We start from the raw sequence: 15,333 nt of genomic DNA on the forward strand, positions 1-15,333 counted from the left end.
ATAAATCTCTGGAGCGTGACTCGAACACGCGATTTTCAGGTAATCCAATTCCATTACAGCCTGACGCCTTACCAGCTTGGCCATCCAGAGCTTACTAATTGACTAATTTTAAAACTCAGTAGATCCTGCTTAATATTAACGTTTGTGCGTATAAGACTTTGAGTGTAAATTTGTTTGTATACTTATGGCTGAAACATCTGATGAAAATGTTGGCTGTCGGCGGGATGCGGCGCTCTAGTGCGGCTTGTTGGCTTTTTGGGTGCAAGTGGGCAGGTGGGCTTTCTACTCAACGAGATCCGCAAGTTTTTATAATTTTTTTCGAAATCGTTCTCGCTTCTTTTTCTCTCTTTTTTTGTTTCTTCACTCTTTCGTTATAACAAGACGCACTGGCTGTCGCACGATTTCGCTCAATTTCACGGCTTGGACTTGCTGTGTCGCGATCGAAGCGGTCTATAAATCATCTAACCGCGATTGACTCTGCACTGGCTAGACGAACAGCACATATTACACAATCGGAACACCAAGACAAAATGAAGGGAGATATGTTAAATAAACTACTAGATCAGAATAAGCAATGGGCGGATAAAATGGATAAGGCCCACCCAGATCTGTTTGAGAGAAATGGAAAAGGGCAGCAGCCTGAAGTCTTGTGGATTGGATGTTCGGACTCACGAGCCGGAGAAGGGTGTGTGGATTGTTTACCTGGTACCGTTTTTGTGCATAGAAACATTGCAAATATGTTACCCTATGGTGATCTGAGCTCATTATCTGTTGTTCAATTTGCTGTTGAGGTGTTGAGAGTAGAGCAAATCATTATCTGTGGACACTACGATTGCGGTGGTGTGGTTGCTACAATGGGCAACAAGCGATTGGGACTGATGGACAATTGGCTGAAGCATTTGAGAGACGTTCGAGCTCGTCATAAAGATGAGCTGTACAGTCTCGAAACGTTAAAGGAGCGATGCAATAGATTAGTGGAGTTAAACATCATTGCTCAAGTCCATAATGTCAAGCGGATGGCACCAGTTGTCGACGCTCTGGCTGAGGGTAGAATTGAGGTCGCAGGTGTTTTGTACGATGTTGGAACTGGATTGCTTCGAACGTTAGAGATTCCAGCCGATAGCAACGAGGAGGATTATTTGGTGGTTGAGTCTAATGAGAGTGTAGAGTAGTGTATATAGAACTATAGAGTAAATTTGATCCTAGTGCAACGCCGGACATGAATGTACGTACAAACAAACAGAAATTTATAAAAATAAGTACTAGAAATGATGACCTCTTGATAATGCGGCAGCAGAGTCGAACGAGTCTGGTGGCCAACTGACTGGAGCTAGACTAGGTTTTCTATCTTGCTCAAGGGATTGTAATGGTGGTAGTCTTAACCTTCCTGACTCGTCTCTAAAATGTTGTTTTGTTTGTGGCCGTGAGGTTATATATGACGGTGTTGCGGGAGCAGATGAATATTCGTAATGCGTAACTTGGGTGTAATGGGCCGGGACCGTTGGGTATAAAGGTACACGAGGGCTCATAGCGTAATATTCCGGTTCGTGTCGTTTGAACTCGTGGCTGTTTGAATCCATTTGGTGATTCTGAGTGAACTCTGAGGTCGATCTGCGTTTGCCGTGTTCGCTTGCCTGTTGCGACAATGCCGACGGTGCCGACACCGCCGTCGTCGATACTGACGACGGCGCTGACGGCCGATCTGACGATCTGCCAGTTTCCTTCCTTAATCGAAGGCGCACGCCTTGATCTGAAAATTGGCGAGAAAGCGCGGTTGATCCAAGTACGCCAGGAAAATGCTTAGCTGCGTAGACTGTAAACACGGCAGATACTGTTGAAGTAATGAATTCGGCTTGCGATCCACTAGAGTGTTAGAACCATAACTATAGTACCCGGATATAAAACATACTCTAGCATTTCAAATAGACTGAATTGTAGTCTAAAGCGGCCTTCTAATTTCACTGAAAGATCTCCAAAGACAAAATAGCCCCCTTCTCTATCTTGTGAGTCTCTAACTCTGTGTAATGAAGACACTAATGTTCCAGCCAACGTTTCACTTGGCGGTTGAGATATTGGAGCATCGACGATGGGATCAAATAAGTTTGCACACATGAAGAAAAACGGCGAATGCAACCACTCCCGAGCAGGGTCGCCATCCTGAACCGTAAGTTGAACAATTGGAGGTGGGTCTACTGTTTTCCGATCAATGCCAGATGGTGTAGACGATGCTGAAGATAACGCGGCTTTGCAGCGAACAGGCTGCTGCCTAATCTCAAGCAAGTAGTTCATTTGATTTTGTTTTTCGCGTCGAGTCCGGAGAGGGCGTCGTAAAGTCGACCTCGACGGCACGACTTTAATGTCGGCAATTTCCACTGTATATAAATGTGAATGCTTTTATAAACTGCGTATTAATAAAGTTCTATTTACTATTTTAACAGCAGTTTATATTAAAAAGAAGTAAAACGATGCCTTTAATATAGAGAGAAAGAATGGGAGAGTTGTGTTAAGTAATCCGAACAGCAAAAAAGGCCTTGGCGGACTCGAGCACAGGCAACAAAACACGGCAAGTTCCGCCGCACGTACAGCGATATCGCTAATTAATTCTGTTTACAATAATTTTTTCTGGTCCTTTTATTTCTTTCTCTATTTCTATTTCTAGTCGTTGAACTTGAACGAACCAGACTCGAATCCAATAGTCCCGCCTCTGTAAGAGCCCCGCTTCATTTTGTTCTTGTTCTTGGTGAAATCCTTACCTCGGACTTGACCGAGACGATCGTTGGCAATCTCTCCCCACGTTCCAGCGGCTCCTTGATACGAATTATCTTGAACTTCACGACCTGCAAACTGGACTTTCTCACGCTCAATTCGTGAGAATCTCTCGCGTTTCGGACCTGGGGTTTCTGTGCATTCGTCGTTAGTCCGTTTACGTTTTAAAGTAGGTAAAGTATCTGTGGATTCTGTAGATTCAATTGCCGTGTTCGATTCAGATGATTCTTTTGCTTTGGAATCGGAATCTGGGTCGGATGATGATGATGATGATGATGATGATGATGATGATGATGATGAGTCCGAGTCCGAGTCTGAGTCTGATGACGATGATGACGATGAATCTGAATCCGAGTCCGAGTCTGATGAAGACGCACTGGACGAACTGGACCCGTCAGACGAACTCTCGCCCTTAGTTGTGAACTTTTTAACCTTTTTGACCTTCTCTACCGTAACTGTAACTTCTTTCTCTTCTTGATTCTCTTTCTCAGACTCGCTCGAATCAGAGTCACTATTACTCTCGCTCGAATCCGACGCACTAGAATCATCACTACTACTCTTGTCCTTTTTGTCGCTCTCGCTACTGCTTGAGCCCGAGTCCGAGTCCGAGTCTGAGTCCGAGTCTGAGTCCGAGTCTGAGTCCGAGTCTGAGTCCGAGTCTGAGTTTGAATCACTATCAGACTCACTCGAGCTTGAGTCACTTCCGGCAAAATCGTCAACAGTCTTCTTCTGGTTAACTAACCATACCATAACCTCAAGTGGAATCCCACTTTCATCAAACTCAACGCCTTCAAATTTTGTGACCTTCTTGACTTCCTTTGCAAGTGCACTCGCTGTCTTTGATAGTCCGTTCCTGGTCAAAAATGAGCGTACTAATGACAAGACAGATTTTGCCGTCTCTTCCTGGGAAGACTCGGGAACTTCCATTAGTTATTATTTATTATTCTTGACTGAGAAAATAGAAGTAAAATGCAAATAAAAAAATAAAAAATATTTGACGAAGTAGGTGTGCGGCTTAGCCCCTGATCCCATTCCATCCGTCGGCATCTCTAGACATATTAACACTACACGTAGTTAGCGCATATTGCTCATAGTAAACAAAATGTCTAAACCAAATACAAATCAAAATACACAAATATTGCAAGGAGAAATGTTCAAATCAGTAGGGCGTCGAGAGAACGACGGCAATGACGATGATATCTTCAACTATTACAACTATAGTGAAGACCAGACTCACTTTTTTAAACAGTCAAATGCATCTACAGAAACTGGAGCAGAAATGTCTGGGATTGAACAGACACTAGAATACTTTGACTGGACAGGCAGAGATAGTTCACGTGGACTGGAACAACAAATCCTAAGGGAACTTGAACTTGTTAATAATGCAATTGTATACTCGGTCACTGAACCTGATGACCGAACTCGTGAACTGACTGCTGTGCTTGATAAAGCTATCGGTGACTGTGCTAGTCTGGAGCACAAGTTAAAGGGGTATAAAGCACGGTTACAGGTAAATCTAAACTGTTAACTTGTACGTGGCTATACTAATGTCAGGTTCTGGCGGATAATTTGGACTACTTGGATGCATCCGAGGCAAGGTAAATTATCTATATTACATTATATCATTACATACATTACATACATTACATACATTACATACATTACATACATTACATACATTACATACATTATATTCATACACTCATGACTCTTCTTCTTGTCCTTCTTCTTTATCCCACCAATCTAACCGTCCCATTCCAAACGATGCTATAGATCCAATCAATGCATACGGCGCAACAGTATTTACCGGCTGTCCTGGAGCTTCCTCTGTCATGTTCTTTGGTCCTTGTGGACTCTGGTCTGTGAATACCTCCTGCTCAACCCTGAATCTAACTTTGTCGTTTGAATCGAGATAATTTGACTGCCACATCCAAGTCTGTTCTCGGGCAATGAACTCACAGTCTTCAAACAGATACTCCTTTGGAACAAAAACGTCGTCAAAAAACTGCATCCTTATCCGTATTCCGTCTTCTGAACATGACGAAATCCAGCCTTGTAACACTTCTCCTACAAATGGTCTGAACACTATTAATCTAAACACAGCTACTTCATTAACCACCTTGTCATTGCATATCCTCACTGTAACTTACTCTTAACATATGCACTTCCGTCACCATGTCTAATCAGCCCATCTCCAAAATCAAGAATGTCAAATAAACACAAACAAAGTCCCACATCTTGAGCTACCTATGATAATTAGACTTATACACCTACTACACCACCTTTCTACTCACTTTATTCGCATACTTCGCATTGATCTCGTCTTCCACTGCGTCTTCTGTTCGTTTAGAAAACTTGTCCGGTTCAATCCGGATCAGATCAGAAAGCCTGCTTAGTATAAACATATTCCTAATTCTGCAGTATAGACATATTTTCTAATTCTGCTCTTAAACGCACTTTTTTATTGTTTAAAACTACCCAAATCAGGGTTAATGCTGACATAATACATTACTAACCTACTTCATCCACTCACCGCTCTCCAATTTGTCTAATTACCCGGACCTCACACCCGCAAATCGAAGTCTCCTTCGTCGTCCTCGATTACATGCGCGCAGCGTTCACCTTTTCACCACTCATCAATGCTCAATATCACCCGGAGTGCTGCTCGGAGAGCGTCTCGTGCTCGTTCGGCGCGTGTGTCGTGCTCGTCGAAATTGTCCCGATTTTACTCAGACAAACCAAGAGTCTACGGCGGTCTCAAGGACCAAGACCGGATATTCCAGAATCTGTATGATACTTACGGCAAAGACCTCAAGTCTGCCATGAAAATGGGCGATTGGTACAAGACCAAGGAAATTTTGCTTAAGGGTGATACGTGGGTATGTCTAGACGATGTTTCTTGCTTGAACTGTGCTAATTCCAGATCATCAACGAAATCAAGGCCTCGGGACTTCGTGGACGTGGAGGTGCTGGTTTCCCGTCTGGTCTCAAGTGGAGTTTCATGAACCCTCCTGGTTGGGAAAAGAACGTTGGCCCACGATATCTCGTCGTGAACGCTGACGAAGGTGAGCCAGGCACGTGCAAGGACCGTGAAATTATCAGAAAAGATCCCCACAAGCTTGTCGAGGGCTGTCTCATTGCTGGAAGAGCAATGAACGCGACTGCAGGCTACATTTACATTCGGTATGAAACAATTGGTGATATTTTGTGGCTTAAACACAACTAAGAAAACAGTGGCGAGTTCTACAACGAAGCTGCAGCACTCCAGACTGCAATCAACGAGGCATACAAAGAGGGATTGCTCGGCAAGAATGCATGTGATTCAGGGTACGATTTTGATTTGTACATTCATCGTGGAATGGGCGCGTATATCTGTGGTGAGGAGACCAGTTTGATTGAATCGATCGAGGGTAAGGCAGGCAAGCCTCGCCTAAAGCCTCCATTCCCTGCCGGTGTCGGTCTTTTCGGCCGCCCCACTACAGTTACCAACGTTGAGACTGTCGCTGTCGCTCCGAGCATCTGCCGCCGTGGCGGTGCTTGGTTTGCTCAGTTCGGACGCGAGCGTAACTCTGGTACAAAGCTGTTTTGTATTTCCGGTCACGTCAACGAGCCTTGCACTGTTGAGGAGGAAATGTCGATCCCGCTCAAGGAATTACTCGAGAAGCACTGCGGCGGTGTCCGTGGTGGCTGGGACAACCTGCTCGGTGTCATTCCCGGCGGTGCGTCTGTCCCGGTCTTGCCTAAGGACATCTGCTCGACCGTGTTGATGGACTTTGACGCTCTCCGTGACCATCAGTCTGGTCTCGGCACCGCTGCTGTCATTGTCATGGACAAGTCGACTGATATTGTTCGTGCGATCCAGCGATTCTCGTCATTCTATAAGCACGAATCGTGCGGCCAGTGCACTCCCTGCCGTGAGGGCACTACCTGGCTGTCCAAGATCATGAACCGGTTCCAAAACGGTGCCGGTACCGAGCGTGAGATTGACATGTTGTTGGAGCTCACGAAGGAAATCGAGGGCCATACTATTTGTGCTCTTGGAGATGCCGCTGCGTGGCCTATTCAGGGACTGGTCAGACATTTCAAGCCCGAGATCATTAAGAAGTTTGAGACTTACGCCGATAAAGTTGGCGAGGTCAGTGTCGGCGGATGGAATCAGAAGTCATTATAGATTAATTTACTCGTTACAATTACAGATGCAAAACTGTTCATGACATATCCTTGATGATGTAGAACAACAGGTACCTTTTCATTAGTATATTCCACCCCGAGATGAAAGTAAACTTACGCGTTGGATGCGAGCACCTTCTTCTCGCTCGACAGCGTGACCATTGCGTCGTCAAAGTTAAACCACTATCACCTGTAAGTAAAAAGAACTGGCTGGTCAGAAATACTCACGATTCCGTCACTGGTCTTCATCGAACACACGTAATGTCCTGTATTAATTTTTCCTTGGTGGCACACGACCCCGAATAACTCGTACATGTACTTGCCCTTGTGCCCGCTGTGGGTCGTGTACGGTGTCATGTCGAGCATGACGGGAAAGTCCACGTGGTCTTCAATTTTGTGTGACTTGAGCGCATGTTCAAATCGCTTCAACTGAATAGACAACACAAGCGGCAGCCGCTTAATTGACAGCTTCTTTGTGACTTCCTGTCGTGTCGAGCAAAACGAACAGCTGTACTTCGTCTCTAGCTTTTCTGGACTCGTGAACTTGGCCAGACACTCTTCCAGGTTGAGCACTTTGGCAGGATTCACTCGTCTATCACGCAGTTCGAGACTTAGATCCATCAGCGGGTCGATCGTGACCATGTTAGAGTTGCAGTTCGGACACAGAATCTCGCTTTGTAGTTGGCCGCAAAACGTCCGATGTACGATACACCCACAGTTATCCACGTCAAACGATTTTACGCCTGAGGTTGCGTGCAACTGGTCAAGAATAAACTGCAAAAACTCGTGCGCGTCTTGCTCGGAATATCCAGCAAGTGACCGTTGAGTCTTCCACGCCGTCGTCAGCAGCAATGTAGGACCATACCCAGTTGTCGTAGGTGACGAAAAAAACTACAGGTCAGCTATTTGCAAACACTTGCTTTACGCACTTACTTCAGTGAAAATCTCGTCGATTCGACAGCTTAAACAGTTGTCGAACATGCAAGTCTGTGAAACATGGCCGCCCGACAAAAAGTCATTGCGAATTATGGGGTTATGAACAAGGCTTTGAAGAATGACAGACATGAAACAAGTCGCACCCATATTGAGAAAGCCTCGTAATCCAGCCTGGCATGGTGCTGGCCGCGAATGTTTTTCGACCAAGATTTTATCCTCAGCCGACATCGCCCCGGGCCCAAATTGCCGTTTCTTTGTATCTAAATTGGCCAGTACACGTCGTGTGAACTTTGTGGCCGACTGTCTGTGATCTCGTTCCAACCGGATCCTTTCAAACGTGGAGCTATATACATAATCCTTGCACAAAAAACAGTACAAGTTTCCTGATCGCGAGTCAATACCTATGATTATCAACAAAGTCTTGACAGTGACTAGTAAGTGTAGTACCAAAGATATGGCCCACATCGCGTGAATGAGCCTCGGCATGATGATTCTTCTTGCAGCCAACATTTGGACATTGTAAACAAAGGAAGGTCGTGGTCAGCATTTCGTTACAGCTTCGACATCTTCTGATCTGAAAAGCAAAAATCTGAAGTAGTATCGTCAACATACAACACAGCAGTAACAGACCAGTAATATTAACGTACGTCGGTCTTGTCCCTCAACTCATTCGCAACCCTCCTAGCCTGACGATAGCTTTTAAGTGCCAATTCACGAGACTGAGACCCCAGCAACTGCCTAACATGTACACAACCTTCTTCGCTTCCGTTATTCCCACTCGGGCTAGCGATGCCAGGCCCGCTTTTGCGCGACGTCTTGCTCGAAACAGAGTTCCGTTTTGGAGTAGATGCCATTTTCCTGCACTTTTTTTAGTCTGATTCGCCGCTCAAAAACCCTGCTTAAAATATGCGTTTCCTCGTTCAAATTCTAGTCAGTTTCTAAGCTTATTCTAGACCTTTCTCATTGAATTTAGGCGATGGGCTCTGTACGTCAAGTTACTGAGCGTATTCTAATTAATATGGACTAGAAAGGAATGTGAATCCGGGTAACTCACCTCCTGATATTTCGAAGACAAAAAACATCGTGAACCTTTCATGCCTGTTATGACAATAGAAAAGAAATGACGACACTTAAAAGGCACAGTTTTGAGCAGCTCAACGCACAGTTGTCACTCTCACAAAAGGTCTACGTCCGGTCAAGGCGTGGGAAGGCGACAAAGATTGTGCAAGAACATTACTTAAGAACAGATATCCCATGTTCTTCCCAGCTCTGTCCAACATGCGCTCTTGATCCGCCTCGGGATTCTTCAGGGACTTGTGCGTAGTATTTGTCACTGCTGAGATGTGTCTGATTGGAATTAGCCCGGCCGTTTGTGCTGTCAAGTGAACCGCCTTCGGTGAAGTCGTTTGGCCCACACTATCTTGTTCCTGATACAAACATTTACATGAAAGCCGTATGCTACTGCTGTGATCTGCTTGTACTGTGGGCATATTCTTAACTATATAGATGGACATTCTTGAGCATCAGGCTGCGTTCTACGATGTCATAGTTCTCCAGACCGCACTTAACGAGCTCAGAAACCTTAGTCTGCCACTGTACAATCGTCTTCGAGCACTCACCCACAGTCAAGACAAGCGGTTTTACGTTTTTCACAACGAGTTCAGACAAGAAACATTTGTTCAGCGCAAGCCAAACGAGACCGTGAATGATAAAAACGATAGAGCAATCAGGACAGCATGCGTCTGGTATCGCGTGCATTTGGAAGAAGCTGTCAATGGAACTGGAAAAACTGCGCCCGCGATCGTTTTGTTGTCTGATGATCGTGATAATTTAACTAAAGCTCAAGAACTTGGAATCTTGTGTACTCCGCGTAAGACTGCTGTATTCGTACATATATGCATTACTAATGCACACAGTCGCAAGATACATTGAAGAACTGCCCGAAGCAAACACTTTGCTTGACATGATTGTGTCTGAAACTGATGAAAAACCAAATGGTGTGAATCACCATTCTTACCCTGAATACTACTCCTCATCTAAGATCCAAGGCGGGATTGCAGAAGGCGTGTTACACCAAGGCATTCTCAACATCAATCAGTACAATTTTCTCGAAGGTACAGTATCCACATCGGCATTTCAACGCCCTCTACTTGTTCTCGGACGCGAAAGCATCAACCGAGCGATGCACGGCGACATAGTCGTGGTCGAACTTCTACCCGAGGATCAGTGGCAGCAACCGTCGACGAAAATCGTTGACGAGCAAGTCACGTCTAAGAACGACAACCCGGATGCAGACGACGAGAAAACCGGGATTGTTAGCGCGCAAGAGCGACGAACGTTGATCGAGAGCGCACATAAAGCCCAGCACTCGTCGGCAGAATTCAGAGTCACGCCAACTGCGAAAGTGGTCGGGATTGTCAAACGAAATTGGCGCTCATACGTTGGCCACATCGACGCATCATCGGTTCCGTCTGACGCTGGAACCGGACAACGCCAGACGTCAGTGTTCTTGATCCCGATGAACAGGTGCATTCCCAGAATCAGGATCAGGACAAGACAAGCCTCCGCACTGCTTGGCAAGCGGTTGCTTGTCGGAGTCGACTCGTGGGAGCCAACCTCACGGTACCCTGAAGGTCATTTCATTCGAAGTCTGGGTGACATCGAGTCTAAAGGCGCCGAGACAGAGGCTCTGTTGCTTGAGTACGACGTGCAGTATCAGATGTTTACACAGTCGGTCTTAGACTGTTTACCAAAAGAAGGTCACGACTGGAAAGTCCCAGCCGACAAGGCCGACCCTCTATGGAAGGACCGTAAGGATTTGCGTGATCTGACTATCTGCAGTATCGACCCACCCGGGTGCCAGGATATTGATGACGCGTTGCACGCGCGGCAGCTGCCAAACGGTAACTACGAGGTCGGAGTGCATATTGCAGATGTGTCGCATTTTGTCAAACCAGACACACCAATGGACACTGAAGCGGCTTCACGAGGTACGACGGTGTACCTTGTTGATAAGCGAATTGACATGTTGCCTGTGCTGCTCGGCACAGATCTGTGTTCACTGAAGCCATACGTTGAGCGGTTTGCATTTAGTGCAATTTGGGAAATGACGTCGGAAGCAGTGATTGTGAACACATGCTTCACAAAGTCCGTCATCAAGTCGACTGAAGCCTTTTCGTACGAGCAGGCTCAGCTTAGGGTTGACGACAAATCCATGACGGACCCGTTGACCGAAGGCATTCGGATGTTGCTTAAGTTATCCAAGATCTTAAAGCAAAAGCGAATGGAAGCTGGCGCACTCAATCTGGCGAGCCCGGAGGTCAAAGTCCAGACCGAGAGCGAGACGTCGGATCCGATGGAAGTTGAGGTCAAGCAGCTTCGAGAGACAAACTCATTGGTCGAGGAGTTCATGTTGCTGGCCAACATCAGCGTTGCAGCGCACATTTACGACGCATTTCCTCAGTCCGCCATGTTGCGGCGGCACGCGCCACCACCAATCACGAACTTCGAGGTTTTGGCAGACCAGCTACGGGTGTGTAAAAATATGACGCTCCGTGCTGACTCTTCGCGCGCACTGGCAGACAGTCTCGACGCATGCACCGACCCGGCAGAACCGTACCTCAATACGCTCGTGCGAATCATGGCGACAAGATGCATGCTGGCCGCAGAGTATTTCTGTTCCGGCACGCTGACCTATCCCGAGTTTGCTCACTACGGTCTCGCGTCTCCGATCTACACACACTTTACGAGTCCAATCAGACGATATGCAGACGTAGTCGCTCACAGACAGCTTGCTGCCGCCATCGCGTACGAGCCATTACACACAAGTCTGCGGGACAAACCTAAGCTTGAACGTGTGTGCCAAAACATCAACCGACGACACCGCAACGCACAGTTCGCGGGCCGTGCGTCAATTGAATACTACGTCGGCCAAGCTCTTAAGTCCCGCGAGATCGACGCCGAAGGTTACGTCATGAAAGTTTTTTCGAACGGGTTTGTTGTATTTGTGCCGCAATTCGGAATCGAAGGTGCAATTAACTTGCGCGACCTTGCGGCACCAGAACCGACTACTGACTTTGATGAAGAGCGGTACTCCCTGGTGTTTTACCCCGGCACAAAGAAAGAAGTTAAGTTGCAGCTGTTCCAGAGAGTTACTGTGCATGTTATTACTGTGTTGGAGGAAAGTACGGGCAAAAGAAAGGTAGCTTTACGGTTACAGAATCCTGTGGTGGAGTGATGTAAAATAATTGCATTGTAATAAACATATTATTTACGAAAAACGGGACTAAAAAGCGTTTTCAGTCTTGACTGCTTATCTCGACGTGCAACTAAAGGCTTGTTGTCCAGATCAATAGACGAAAACGAAGAATGCGTAGAAACGTCCATTACCACGAGAAATGGGTCAAAAGGTTTATTATTCTCACGAGTCTGTTCAAACGCAAGCCTTCTGCCGCCATCCTCGTCTTCATCATCATCGTCATACACTCCTGGGAAATGAATCATGACCGTGTCTGTCCATTTGCAATGTGATCTAGACTGTACAGATGGTGCATGCATGGTCGCGGCAGTCCACCAACTCCGTAGTCTGATGGAGGCGGTTTTGTAACCAGTTTTGATAATGTTTGCCGTTTTGGTAGGTAAGAGCACAGTTGGAACTGAGACAGAAACAAAGTCGCTGTTGGTATCAAGTACAGAAGCAGCAGATTTCAGAGGAATCGGTTTGTAGTTCATTGAGTATTGCTCTTCTGAATTTAACATGTTCTATCTCTAATCAGCAAAGTCTACAAGTAGCTCAAAAGGTAATACTTCTTGACTGTTCGAGAACCCCTTTATATTCACATTATTACACAGTCCGTTAGCGTTTTCGACACGACCAATTCCCCTGGCTGTCCATCGAAAAGGAATTGACCGCTTACCTGGCCGTCGATATGCCCGTTCAGGCACTTGAGTAAACATCAAGAGCAACACAGAAAGTTTTCAGAAAAACAACAGAAAAGCACTTTGATAAGAATCGGAATTGTTTTAGGAAGAGAGTTGCAAGAATGACTGGATTTTAAACCGGTCTGCTCCGCGGATTGAGGACTTAGGCGCGCAATTACGCGCGAAAATACAATCAGATTTCCAGATCAGCATATCATATAGTTTGCACGAATTACGTTATTTAGCAAAATACAGCTCCGCATTTCAATAAATCGACAAGATATAGAGAACAAGTTAACCCCGAGCAAACAGGTCCTTCTTCGGTTTAGGGTTATATAACATTTTGTAGCTCTTCTAAGCAGCAACGTATCATTGAGTACCCGCGCGCGTCGTGCCCAAACCGCAAATAATGAGGCTCAAGCAACCCTGAGAGCCTTGCATACCCTTGCATTTATTGCATACTCCGACATCACGATTTTTTGCACGATAGAAGATATAGCCAACATACGCGTTGTTGATCACAGCTTCTTTGTACTAACCGTTCTATAGACTGTTTAGCCGAATTTGTAATGAGACTGCAATTACTTCAGTATCGTTGTATTGAATAGCGACAAATATATTATAGGTCATTTGGCCGCTTTCGAGACAGACTACACTGCCTGTCTCGACGTGTTGTAATAGACTACTTGTGTCATATAATCATGGTTTTGCTACGCTGCTTAGTTCATACTCGAGGCATCATACAGTGAGGATTGGCTCGACGAAATTTTGGCGACACGACTGCACGACTGACCCGGATATATGGCACTGCTTTGATTTCATGACAGCATCACTCATAGGGTTCGTTAGTAAAGCCGATGTAAGCCTATGAACGATTCCCGGACTATTGGCTGGCAAAGTGACTTGTTAGCATACATCATTAATAATAGTAACACAAAGCGCTCACCGATTTTGCCGAAACGAAACTAGTGGTTGGCCTGAGCTTATTATGCTATACAGTGCAACCCACCGCTGTCAACTTATTTTCAAGGCATTGCTTTTGTTTTGAAATAGCAAAAGGTTCCACACCAATAACCTCACATTTTATGTATTTCGCAATTTGCCTTTCTTCAAAGCCAGCCAGACCTTTATGCAATAGCCCTTATCTTGCGATTTTCAACACAGCCTGGTGCGAAAGACTCATTCAGTTTACTTATGCGATGATTAAGCGTTTGTGCCTATCGATCAAGTATCATCATTATTCATCTCTGCACCAATGGTACTACGCAAATGAGCCCCCAGAACCCATTGACCAATGTCATCTTATCACCTCGTCTCTCATATTTTATGCCTTCTGTCGAATAGCTGCCACTCTTTACTTCTCAAAAGCTCGATTATAGCCATCAACCTCCCAAATCCTGTCTGAACGATTATAGTGAAACTATGTATAATCAATTTTTCTGCTTTCTGGCCAATAATTTGCAACCCCCGAGCCAATTGTCCCCCGAGTCATTTACCGCTCGCTTGTTCGCACGTGCATATTCTGTGCCTGTTGCATACCGTTTTATCCCCATTGTACCCATAATCGTTTCGTTTCGGATCGGTGACTTGCTATCTAATTCTTAGATGAAGCTATAAATGCACAAATACTCGAGGTTTACAGAGTACTATGACGACAGTGCTGGTAGTCCACATGATTAGACATGGTTCTAGGAAGCTCAGGACAGATAGGGCAGCCACATGATTGCTGTGTAAATTGCTACTCGAAAGAACGCCGAACAGAAAAGCAGAACAGAGATAGAAAGACAGGAAGATAAACTTAGTGGTTAGAAGAGGCAGCACAGTTTAAGCGGTTATAACATGCATAGCAGTCGCTACAGGAAGACAGGACGAAGGACATAACACATATGACTCACAGAACACACAGGACGGCCAGACTGACAGAGCAGGCGGAGTAGACAGGACAGTACAAGCAAAACATTAGAAGCAAGATGGACAATACAGTCAGAATAGTGAGCACATCTAGAGAGCGTGGCCAGAGAGCATGGTTAAGAACCTCAGACATCAAGGTAGAATGGACAGCACGCCCGACAGAACAGAACAGACAGAACACACTGAACACACTGAACAGATAGGCAAAGATTAAAGCAGAGTTTAAGGTAGTAGAGGCAGAACGGACAAAAGGTTACAACAGTCAGAAAAGAATGGCAGAACAAGTTGCGGCAGCTAGAATAATAGCCACAAACAGAGCTTGGTAACTTCAGGACCTGTCAGGAACGGACAGAATAGACACAAACAGACAGGATAGACAGATCTTTCGAGAGATTCAGGGCAGACAGAAGAAGCTAAAACACACAGAACAGTCTTAACATCCAGAACATTCAGAACAGCTAGAACAGACAGCTGAGTCAGAATGGGTAGCACAGAAAACAGATTAGATCAAAATAAAGCACAGGTAAGATATGCAGACAGGACAGACAGGACAGACAGGACAGACAGGACAGACAGGACAGACAGGACAGACAGGACAGACAGGACAGACAGGACAGACAGGACAGACAG

The 15,333-nt window shown here is 45.6% G+C and overlaps 8 protein-coding genes and 1 non-coding gene across 9 annotated transcripts; 4 read left to right on the forward strand and 5 right to left on the reverse strand.

Moving 5' to 3' along the window:
- Nucleotides 1-5: 5 nt before the first annotated feature.
- On the reverse strand, nt 6-90 carry V1512DRAFT_t36. Its single transcript has one exon. It is a non-coding gene; the product is annotated as a tRNA-Tyr (tRNA).
- Nucleotides 91-152: 62 nt separating this feature from the next.
- Nucleotides 153-1,256, forward strand: V1512DRAFT_262663 (carbonic anhydrase). Its single transcript, XM_066916344.1, has one exon. The coding sequence runs from the start codon at nt 531-533 to the stop codon at nt 1,170-1,172; it is 642 nt and encodes a 213-aa protein (XP_066771648.1). The 5' UTR covers nt 153-530; the 3' UTR covers nt 1,173-1,256.
- A 462-nt stretch (nt 1,257-1,718) lies between these two features.
- On the reverse strand, nt 1,719-2,295 carry V1512DRAFT_198586 (velvet factor; the record flags this gene model as incomplete). The annotated part of the gene is made up of 2 exons (XM_066913172.1): nt 1,719-1,863; nt 1,910-2,295. Coding segments are annotated over 2 exons (531 nt in total), but the record flags the coding sequence as incomplete, so codon positions are not given.
- A 310-nt stretch (nt 2,296-2,605) lies between these two features.
- V1512DRAFT_262665 (SRP40, C-terminal domain-containing protein) lies at nt 2,606-3,736 on the reverse strand. Its single transcript, XM_066916345.1, has one exon. It carries the CDS (start codon nt 3,691-3,693, stop codon nt 2,656-2,658), a length of 1,038 nt encoding a protein of 345 aa, XP_066771650.1. The 5' UTR covers nt 3,694-3,736; the 3' UTR covers nt 2,606-2,655.
- A 180-nt stretch (nt 3,737-3,916) lies between these two features.
- V1512DRAFT_247677 (uncharacterized protein) lies at nt 3,917-4,368 on the forward strand (the record flags this gene model as incomplete). The annotated part of the gene is made up of 2 exons (XM_066914497.1): nt 3,917-4,276; nt 4,321-4,368. 2 exons carry the CDS (start codon nt 3,917-3,919, stop codon nt 4,366-4,368), a joined length of 408 nt encoding a protein of 135 aa, XP_066771651.1.
- Nucleotides 4,369-4,389: 21 nt separating this feature from the next.
- On the reverse strand, nt 4,390-5,210 carry V1512DRAFT_262667 (RNA polymerase III subunit Rpc25-domain-containing protein). The gene is made up of 3 exons (XM_066916346.1): nt 5,061-5,210; nt 4,917-5,013; nt 4,390-4,869 (listed from the first exon to the last, which is right to left on the reverse strand). Exons 1-3 carry the CDS (start codon nt 5,169-5,171, stop codon nt 4,469-4,471), a joined length of 609 nt encoding a protein of 202 aa, XP_066771652.1. The 5' UTR covers nt 5,172-5,210; the 3' UTR covers nt 4,390-4,468.
- A 137-nt stretch (nt 5,211-5,347) lies between these two features.
- Nucleotides 5,348-6,984, forward strand: V1512DRAFT_238513 (uncharacterized protein). Its single transcript, XM_066914176.1, has 3 exons — nt 5,348-5,645; nt 5,690-5,949; nt 6,001-6,984. The coding sequence occupies exons 1-3, from the start codon at nt 5,406-5,408 to the stop codon at nt 6,935-6,937; spliced, it is 1,437 nt and encodes a 478-aa protein (XP_066771653.1). The 5' UTR covers nt 5,348-5,405; the 3' UTR covers nt 6,938-6,984.
- V1512DRAFT_262671 (uncharacterized protein) lies at nt 6,922-8,861 on the reverse strand. Its single transcript, XM_066916347.1, has 6 exons — nt 8,520-8,861; nt 8,320-8,461; nt 7,870-8,273; nt 7,165-7,827; nt 7,055-7,119; nt 6,922-7,011 (listed from the first exon to the last, which is right to left on the reverse strand). Exons 1-6 carry the CDS (start codon nt 8,724-8,726, stop codon nt 6,975-6,977), a joined length of 1,518 nt encoding a protein of 505 aa, XP_066771654.1. The 5' UTR covers nt 8,727-8,861; the 3' UTR covers nt 6,922-6,974.
- Nucleotides 8,862-8,902: 41 nt separating this feature from the next.
- On the forward strand, nt 8,903-12,152 carry V1512DRAFT_262676 (uncharacterized protein). The gene is made up of 4 exons (XM_066916348.1): nt 8,903-9,188; nt 9,234-9,325; nt 9,379-9,742; nt 9,789-12,152. The coding sequence occupies exons 1-4, from the start codon at nt 8,993-8,995 to the stop codon at nt 12,107-12,109; spliced, it is 2,973 nt and encodes a 990-aa protein (XP_066771655.1). The 5' UTR covers nt 8,903-8,992; the 3' UTR covers nt 12,110-12,152.
- The last annotated feature ends 3,181 nt before the right edge of the window (nt 12,153-15,333 follow it).

This window comes from Lipomyces arxii (assembly GCF_038497795.1).
Source record: "Lipomyces arxii strain Phaff 12-163 unplaced genomic scaffold V1512scaffold_7, whole genome shotgun sequence".
Classification (NCBI taxonomy): Eukaryota; Fungi; Ascomycota; class Lipomycetes; order Lipomycetales; family Lipomycetaceae; genus Lipomyces; species Lipomyces arxii.